Source organism: Suricata suricatta, chromosome 8 (assembly GCF_006229205.1).
Source record: "Suricata suricatta isolate VVHF042 chromosome 8, meerkat_22Aug2017_6uvM2_HiC, whole genome shotgun sequence".
Classification (NCBI taxonomy): domain Eukaryota; kingdom Metazoa; phylum Chordata; class Mammalia; order Carnivora; family Herpestidae; genus Suricata; species Suricata suricatta.
The window spans coordinates 31,784,005-31,793,873 of record NC_043707.1 but is presented as its reverse complement, the minus strand read 5'-3'; the positions used below and the strand labels follow the sequence as shown (position 1 = coordinate 31,793,873).

The window sequence follows — 9,869 nt, the reverse complement described above, 5'->3', positions numbered from 1 at the left end:
GTTATGGATAGATGTAGATATACTTATGCTTATCACTCCTGTATAAATATATTTCATGTTCTTAGCTTGGGTGTCTGAGAGGAAATAGAAGCAAAGAAACCCTGGTACCAGTGAGCACTCCTAGATCCCAGATTTTGATTTCTACATACCATTTCTCACTAAAAGGAAACAGATTCATGGAATAATGGCTGATTCCAGCACCCATCAGGGGAAACAAAAGATAAACCTAGAATGCCTCACACCAGAATTCAAGGAAATTCTCAGAAAATGATATGAGAAAAAGATACAGAATACTCTACACACTGTAAAGGTGAATAGAAATCATTATACATTTGTCTATACCGATAGAATGGACAAAACCAAATGTGAACTATACTGTAAACCAAAGATTTGAGGTGGTAATATGTGTCATTGTAGGGACATTGATTGTAATTAATGTACCACATTGTTATACACACACACACACACACACACACACATATATACATATATACACACACACACATATATACATACATACATATATATATAAAATATTGTGAGGGTTTTTGATAATGCGGGATGCTGTCTGTAGGTGGAGTAGGAGAATATGGGAAATCTCTGTTTTTCACTCAATTTTAGTGAACCTAAAGCTTCTATAAAAATAAAGTCTATTGAAAGCCAAAAAAGAAAAAGAAAGAATAAAAATAATACACAGGAGCCCACTTGAAAGGCCTTCCAGAGGACAAATCTCAGAGAATTGATTATCTAAATAAAAATAATATGAGATTAACTTAGTTATACAAGAGATCATACTGACATATATAAATAAATTTGTTCATGAGATATAATGAATAGCTTCCTAACAATGGAACATTAACCCATGAATATAGAAGAAATGATGGATTTAGAAAGTCACCATTCGGAAATCATCATAGTAATAATGGTTTCAGTCAAATGCCATCCATGGACAATATATGTAGTAGGTTAAACTTGGAAAAGAAACCAGTATTTACACAGTTGCAAAGACTTCCTCGACCAGTTATTTGTTAATTACAAAGGGAAAAATAAAACTTTACAAGTACATTATGCCAGTGAACATAACGTTAACTAACTGTTCCAAGTTAAGGTCACTTATTCTGGGGCCAAGTGCCTCCTGATATGATGAAGCCTTGATGTGAATTTCCAGACAGAGGTTCTGCTTCTGTGGGTCTGGAGTAGGCCAGAGGATTCACATTGGAAACAAGCTGCCCTGTGGCAGACAATGGACTGTTTAGTCTATCATTGCCCACAGGCTCTGAGTAAACCTGAGGCTGGGGGCTTCTGGAAAGTTCTTCTGTTACCATTTGTGGGTACCACATGGAGAACATGTGTCACTCTTTAATTTGCAAAAATGTCACCTGCCAAAAACCATCCTGCATATCTCAGAACCACCCCTGCCTCTGAGCCTCCCATCACTGGCTCTCTGAAGCTCTCCCTGCTTACCTTTATGGGTGTCTATTTCTTCGGAATTCTGGGAGTTAATCATCAGCTGAAGCAAATCCACTCGGTGCTGGAAGCAGAAAGAACAACTGCATTGACAAAAAGTTACTTGTGAAGTCAGAATTAAGTCAGAGGTGCAGGACTTAACTTCTTTCCTGAGAATATGGCCCCTTTACATATAGAGGTCTAACTAGTTTTCACAGAGTCATCAGTAAACAAAAACACTACAGCTACAAACTTGGAGAACAGCACGCTTCCCTGACAGGAACCAGCTATTGTATCTCACTGCTTTTTGGTTCCTGCCTTCATCTTTTCTGGCTTTTGACCCCAATTTCCTGGCCAAAGAATTGCTGGCTCCCTCCCCTGTCATGCCTGCTTGTTCATGAGAAAAGCCCTGATGCCAGTCTTTTTTTTTTTTTAACTCTGGCCTTAAATCTTAATGAATGGTCACATAGATCAATCTCTTGAACCCTGCAAACTCCATGGAGAGCTTCTGTGTCAGCATCTTCCATGCCCCACCCTCCCAGAACTCTGCACAAGCTTCAATGATATCCTGGGGTACCCAGCCCTGTCTCTCTGTCCTGCACACATTCTTTCCTGGAAAGCAGGCCTCATGAAGGTAAAACTGGCTTAGCCAGCTTGCTGCCTTAGTGCCCAGTGAAAACTCTTGCCCTCTTCAGACCATGACAGGGTCAAGTTTAACACAGACTACACTCCATAAGAGTACCTTCAACTAGAGAATGTGTAAAACAAGAGGCTTAGGATTGAAGGTATTCATTGCCAATGTAAGATCTGGCAAAATTATAATAAACAGAATGTTATTTTTACACAGTAATTTTTGTGCTTTGACAATTTATTAAAGGGAAGTGGTAGTTTTTCTCTCACCAAATTTTGTGCAGTGACATACTAGTTGCCATGCTTATTATTACATTTTTTTTTTTGCACTCATAGGTCTAGCAGGAAAACAAGAGAGACCTAATGGAGAATCAGGGGGAACGGAGGAGGGAGAGAGAGTTGGGGAGAGAGAGGGATGCAGAACTTGAGAGACTATTGAAAGCTGAGAATGAACTGAGGGTTGAGGGGGAGGGGGAGGGGAGAAGACAGGTGGTGGTGATGGTGGAGGGCACTTGAGGGGAAGAGCACTGGGTGTTGTATGGAAAACAATTTGACAATAAAATATTATGGAAAAAAATTATTATTACATTTTAAACATTATTTCTCTGACTCATTTTCTTATCTCCTTCCTTAACCTCCACCTTCTTTATCTCTCTAAAATGTTAGAACTCTCCTGCTCAAAACCCTACGCTTCTCTACCTACCATAAAAACATACTTAGGAGTGCACACGTGAAATATACACAACTCAATAAAAAATCAAAAGCGAACACCCACATGTAACCACCACTGGATTTACCTTTTGTTTATCTTTGAGGCGGCTTTCCTTCATCCTTGTTACAGATTTTGTGAAAAATTCAGTAACCCTTTTTGGAAACATCCAGATATTTAATATTTCAAAAACTGGGGTAAGGAATGGGAAAATAACTGTAAAGAAAAAGAGCAATGGAAAGCCAGTGAAAATGCAAAATTTACCTGGAACAATTATAATTTGCTCTTCCAATCAGAGGAGCAAAAGACACCGGGGTCACTGAAACCAGGGAGTCATTCCCTCTATGACCTCAAGTTAATGGGTGAGCCAGGGCAAGTTAGTCACACATGGTGACCACCACTATAGCAGTGAGATCAGTGTTCGCTTCCACAGCTTTGGAGTGACCAAAGCAAAGAATTACATTCCTGCATACTAGCTTTTATTTTTAGATGAGAGCCTCTTTGAATAAACCAGACCACAATATGTTACTTTAATTCATCATGCTGTTTAAGAAACAGTTGTTAGGATGCAAATAATACATAGTATGCCCTTCGACCACAATGGAATAAAATTAGAAATTGAGAACATAAACAACATTGGGTAACTCACAAATATGTGGAAATTAAACATTACACTCCTATATAATCAATGGTTCAAAGAAAAAATCATAAAGGCAATTAAGATTACTTGGAAGGGCCCTGGGTGGCTTAGTCAGTTAAGCATCTGACATTGGCCCAGGTCATGATCTCACAGTTCATGAGTTCAAACCCTGCGTCAGGCTCTGTGCTGACAGCTCAGAGCCTGGAACCTGCTTCAGATTCTGTGTCTCCCTCTTTCTCTGCCCCTTCCCCACTTGTGCTCTGTCTCTTTCTCTCAAAAATAAATAAACATTAAAAACAATTTTATAAAAAAGATACTTGTAGACCGATAAAAATGAAGAAGTGAAATACCAACTCTCGGATGTAGCAAAAGCAGTGTCCAGGAAGAAATTTGTCACTGTAAATGTCTACACTTAAAAAGAACCAAAGTCTCTATTCAATGATTCAATGACCCAGCTTTCTGTCATAAACATGCCAGAGAAACGAGTAAATTAAACCCAAGGCAAGCAGAAGGAAGCACATAATAGAGAGAAGACCAGAAACTTATGAAATAGAAAATAAAACACAATAGAAAAATTATTGAAACAAAGCTGATTCATCCAAAAGACTTTTAGCTAGAGTGACCAAGAAAAAGGAGAGAAGATTCAAATTACTATCATCATAAATGAAAGGGGAGATTACTGCTGACATAACAAAAATAAAAAGGATAAAAAGGATATATGAACAACTGTATGCCAATAAATTGGATGACTTAGATGAAATGGAAAAATTCCTAGAAAAGTGCAAATTAGAAAGTAATGTAAAAAATAGACAATCTTAAAGACAGAAACAAACAAACAAACAAAAAAGATTGAGCTTGTAGTGAAATCTACAAAAAGAAGTTCAGCTCCAAGTGGTTTCGCTGGATGAGTTCTAGAGAATATTTATGTAGAATTTTCATAAATTTGCACAAACAGTTTCCACAAATTCTTCCAATAAGTAGGAGAAGTAGGAACACTTCCAAACTCATTCTATGAGGCCAGTATTGCCCTGATTCTTAAACTAGACAATAATATCAAACAACAGAAAAACTACAGACCAACATATCTTATGACATAGATGCACAAATCCTCACCAAAATACCAGCAAATTGAACCCAGTGACATATCAAAAGAAGGATACACCATAACCAAGGTCAGTTCATCCCAGAAATGCAAGGTTATATAATGCACTATAACAAAACTTTAAAAAGCACATTGCCATCTCAATACATGCATAAAAAGTATTTAACAAAAGCCCAATACGTTTTTGCAATAAAAATACTCAACACACTACTAATAGAAAGGAATAGTCTCAACCTGATAAAGGGCATCTACCAAAAAGTCATAGCTAATACCACATTTATCATTTAATGCAATTAAATAGGACACTACCCCTGAGATTAAACAAAACAAGGATGTGTCCATTGCCAGCTCCTTTTCTTTTTGAGAGAGAGAGTGAGCACATTAGAAGGGGAGAGGGTCAGAGAGAAGGACAGACAGACAGAGAATCTTAGGCAGACTCCACACTTAGCACAGTGCCCAATCTGGGGCTCAATCCCACAGCTCTGGGATCATGACCCAAGCTGAAACCAAGAGTCAGATGTTCGACTTACTGAGCTACCCAGGCACCTCTATTGCCACTTCTATTGAATATTGTATTAGAAGTTCTAGCCAGGAAAGTAGGTAGAAAAAGAAAAAAACAAGAAAAAGGAACAAAGCTGCTCATAAAGGAAATTAAAAAAAACTAAAAGCATCTTTATAATCAGACAACATAATGTTTTACATAGAAAATCCAAAGAAGGCACGAAAAATCTATCAGAACTAATAAACCAGGTTAGTAGGATTTCAGGATACAAGATCAATATATAAAATCAATTATATTTCTATACACTGCAATAAAAAAATCCAAAACCAAAGTTAGGAACATTAACTCCAGTTACATTAACATCAAGAACAGAATACTTAGGAATAGCTTGAACAAAGGAAGTGCCTATACCTGAAAACCACAAATATTGTTGAAATAAATTAAAGATCAATGTAAGTAGAAAAACATCCAATGATTATAGTTCAGAACTTGATATTGTCAAGATGGCAATACTCCTCAAATAGATCTACAGAAGAATGTGTTTTCTGCAAGAATCCTATCTAGCTACTTCGTAGAATTTAACACTGAGTTTAAAATGCATATGGAAGAGAGACAGGGCAAGATGGCCGAGAAGTAGTGAGCTCTGTAGTCTTTGCCCGCCCACATCTATTAAACTGAGAAGGACTGAAGTGTCAATACTCTGATCTTCAGGAGTGAGAGGAGAACATAGAGACTCCAGAAAGAAGACAACCCCAAAGATGCCTGAGTGAGCAAGTGCGAACTGGGGAAATTCAAAAAAGGGCCAGCCCCGGAGGTGGAGGGAAGGGCGTCCCAGCCCAACACAGGGAGAGCATGCGGTGCCCCGGAGAGACAAGGGGAAGAGAAAGAGAGACTGAAAACACTCATAGAACTGTCTCTAGAGAAGAGATAAAGAACTCGCCCCAGGGTTGAGAGAGATATTGTCACCGCATATATAACTGCTGGGTGCGGGGAGAGAAATCCATCCCATCTAGCTGGAGTATCCTTCTTTGGGCTTGGAAGCAGCGGCACCCATTCCAGGAGACACCAGGAGAGACAGCCCCTGCCCCCTCCCCCTAGCGATCCCGGCCACCAGTGGGAGTGCATCTCATCTCCTGCGGTAGCTTTAAAGTGCATGGACTAGGATTGGGAATTGAAGTGGTGATTAGAAAGTGCAGCTTGGCTCGCCTGTGGCTCAGAAAGAGTGGACTTAAAAAAGCGACTTGGGGAGGGTGAGAGAGGAAGGGAGGTGGAGGTAATGGAGGAGGGCACTTGTGGGGAAGAGTACTGGGTGTTATATGGAAAACAATTTGATAATAAACTATTAAAAAAAGAAAAATAAAAAATTATATATAAAAAGAAAGAGCAACTTGCAACATTTGGCTTGAGCAGAGCTTGGGATGCCACCATTCTTTTCCCCTCAACCATGAAGGCTGGGCTTAACAGAGCAGCCCCCGAGACCTACCTACACTAAACCACGCCCATCCACACTGGAGAGCGGCCCTTCCCCTCTTTCCACCCTTTTCTTTTCTTCTTCTTTTTATTTCTCTTGCCATCCAGATATATTTTCCCTTATCTCATTTTTATCTCTCCCCTTGGCTGGTTATATGCTTTTAGACTGTCCATAGTCTTTTGTTGTCTCTGCCCCCCACTTTTCTTTCTTTTTGCCTTTTCTTTTCTTTTCTTTCCTTTCTTTTCCTTTCTTTCCCCTTTTGGTTTGCTTATTTGTTTGTTTTGTCTCTGCATTTGCATGCTTTTGTTCCCTGTGTGTTTGTCTGTTTTCCTTTTCAGGGCTACCTCAAAAAACAAGCCAAAGAACACATGTGAAGAATCTCAAATATCACTGAGTAGGGAAATAAAATAATCAGAGGCACAACAAGAGAAACTGAGAGACACCATTAAAAGAACACTTCCTAAAACAAAGGATCTGGACAGCAAATGAACCTCTTTTAATAGAGCAATACTAACAGGTGCAGAGTTCATAACAAGATTTTAAAACTGACAAGAAATAGAAAGCTAGCCAAAATGACAAAACAAAAGAACTCTCCTATAAGGAAATTCCAGGAAGAAGTCACAGCCACAGAACTGCTTAAAACAGATTAAATTGTTAAAACATAACAGAACAAGAATTTAAAACAATTGTCAAAAAGTTAATCTCTGGCCCCTCTTCTGACCCCAGAACTGATAAGAGCTGAGAGAGCCATTACCGTGATCTGCAGGACATTCAATACAGGAGCTAATACCTCTCTCCCTTCTCCTCTGCCTCAAAGGGGTGGCAACATTTCAGGACTTCTGGAGTGGAAGAAAGTTGGCAGAGGGAAATTCCACAAAGATAAACTAGAAAGGAGCCAAGATGGTGGAGAGGAAAAGAGCTCTGTAAACTTCATCTGCCCCATCTATCGAACTGAGAAGAACATTACTCTCATGTGCAAGAGCGGAAGGAGAAAATACAGACTCCAGAAAGAAGACAACCTCAAAGATGCCTGAGTGAGTGAGTGCGAACAGGGGAGATTGGAAAATGGGCCAGCAGGGACGGGCAGGGGAGGTAGGAGCCCCAGCCCAACATAGGGCAAGTGCGCGGAACTCCTGAGAAACAAAGGAAAGAGAAAGAAACTGAACACGCTCATAGTACTGTCTCTGGGGAAGTGATAAAGAACGTTTAACCACACTCGGAGAGAGAAACTCTCACTCCATATTTAACTGCTGGGTAGCCCATTTCGCGAACCCAAGTGGCACAAGGGAAAGAACAGCTTCCAGCCCTGCGCATCCTGGCAGAGAGTCGGCGGCCGCATGTGCAGCGGCCCCAGGGGCACACACTTCGACCTCGGCTGTGGGAGTGGGAACACACACCTCATTTCCACAGTGCATCTCACCTCCAGCATTGGCCACGTGAATCCCAAATCCTGGGTGCCGACAGGGAAAAAATAGCCCCCACCCCTACTTGATCCCAGCAGGAAATTGGTGGTGGTGGAGGCCGGGGCACACTTTCCGGCTGCAGGAGAGAGCAGCTCATTTCCAGCAGCGCCCAGTGCCTCAGGCAGCAGCAATGCAAATCCCAGCCGACGCCAAGAGATATTGCTCTCTCCCCCTACTGTGATCTGGATCCCAGCTGGGGGCTGGGAGTCTGCAGCAGTGTCTTTGAGGGCCTGCACTTTGCCTCCTGCTGCACAACTCGCCTCAGGCAGCACACCTCACCTCAGGCAGCAGCAACGCAAATCCTGGCCTGAGCCAAGCAAAACTGATCGCTCCCCCTACGCAATCGCTATCCTGGCTGGGGGCTGGGAGTCAGCAGAGGTCTGTGAGGGCCTGCACCTCGCCTCCAGCAGCAGCAGCATAAATCCCTGCCAGCGCCTTGAGAAACTGCTCCCTCCCCCTAAGAGGCCAACTGCAAAAGCAAGTACATCTCATCTGTGGTAACATAAAAGTGCATGAACTAGGACTTTGAACTGAGGCAGGCGTGGAAAATACAATTAGGCTCCGCTGCCGCACAACGAGATCAGAGTTATTAGAGTGACCTGCAGTGCTTAGACTCAGTGGAGTGTGGGGAGCCGCCATTCTACTCTCTGCAGCCAAAAGGTAGAGCCTGAGAGCAGCCCCCTAGACCTACTACACCAAACAATGCCTATCCACAAGAGGGCGTTGCTGCTTTTTTTCTTTTTTCTTTTTTTGTACTTGTTTATTATTATTATTATCTTTTTTACTTATTTTTTTAATTTTTACTCCTTTTTTACCTTTCTCCTTTCTCCCTCTTTTTTTTTTCATGCAATCCATATATTCTGTATCTCATCCTTATCTCGCGCATCAACTGGTCATACACTTTTAGACTATCCATTGTCCTTTGTTGTCTCTGACCCCCTTTATTTTTTTTCTTCTCTTTGTTCTGTCTCTTTCCTCTCCATTCTCTGTCCTTGCTTTCCCCCTTTTAATTTGATCTTCTGTTTTGTCTCTGTGTTTGTGTGCTTCTGTTCCCTCTGTCTTTGTCTGTCTGTTTTCCTTCTTAGGGCTGCCCCAAGAAACAAGCCAAAGTGTGCATGATGCTGAGTCCCAAATATCGCTGAGTAGGGAAATAAAATATTAAAAGGCACGACAAGAGAAACTGAGAGACACCATTAACAAAATATTTCCTAAAATGACAGGCCTTGGACAGTCAATAAGCCTCCTTTAACAGAGCATATTAACAGGTGCACAGTGCACAACAAGCTTTTTTAAACTGACAAGGGACAGAAAACTAGCCAAAATGACGAAGCAAAGGAACTCTCCCCTGAAGAGCCTCCAGGAAGATGTCATAGCCACAGAACTCCTCAAGGCAGATCTAGACAACATACCGGATCAAGAATTTAAAAAACTTGTCATAAAATTAATCGCTGGGGTTGAAAAAAAGCATCAAAGAAGCAACTGAGACAATGGCTAGAAACTTTAAAAATAGGTGTGATGAGTTAAAAAAAAAAGTCTATAAATGAGCTGAATAATCAAATGGAGGCAGCCACCTCAAAGATTGAAGAGGCAGAGAGAAGAATAGGTGAATTAAAAGATACAGTTATAGCAAAAGAGGAAGCTGAAAAAAAGAGAAAGAAATTTATCCAGGAGCAGGAAAGGAGAATTCGAGACCTGAGTGATACAATCAAATGGAACTATATCCATATCATAGGAATTCTGGAAGAGCAACACAGAGAGAAAGGTCCTGAAAGGATACTAGACCAAATTATAACTGAGAATTTCCCATATCTGGAGAAAAAATAGACATTCAAATTCAAGAGGCACAAAGAAACCCCTTAGGACGTAATTTGAATTAACCTTCGGCACGACACATCATAGTGAAACA

The 9,869-nt window shown here is 40.8% G+C and overlaps 1 protein-coding gene across 1 annotated transcript in view; it reads right to left on the bottom strand.

The window, feature by feature from the left end:
- LOC115297551 (cytochrome P450 3A19-like) overlaps nt 1-8,382 on the bottom strand; it is a 15,284-nt gene extending 6,902 nt beyond the window's left edge. The window contains exons 1-4 of the mRNA XM_029945739.1: nt 8,303-8,382; nt 7,989-8,218; nt 2,874-3,070; nt 1,465-1,531 (exon numbers count right to left, since the gene is read on the bottom strand). Coding sequence (XP_029801599.1) covers nt 1,465-1,531; nt 2,874-3,070; nt 7,989-8,218; nt 8,303-8,382 — 574 coding nt within the window. The remainder of the gene's footprint in view (nt 1-1,464; nt 1,532-2,873; nt 3,071-7,988; nt 8,219-8,302) is intronic.
- Between the last annotated feature and the right edge of the window lie 1,487 nt (nt 8,383-9,869).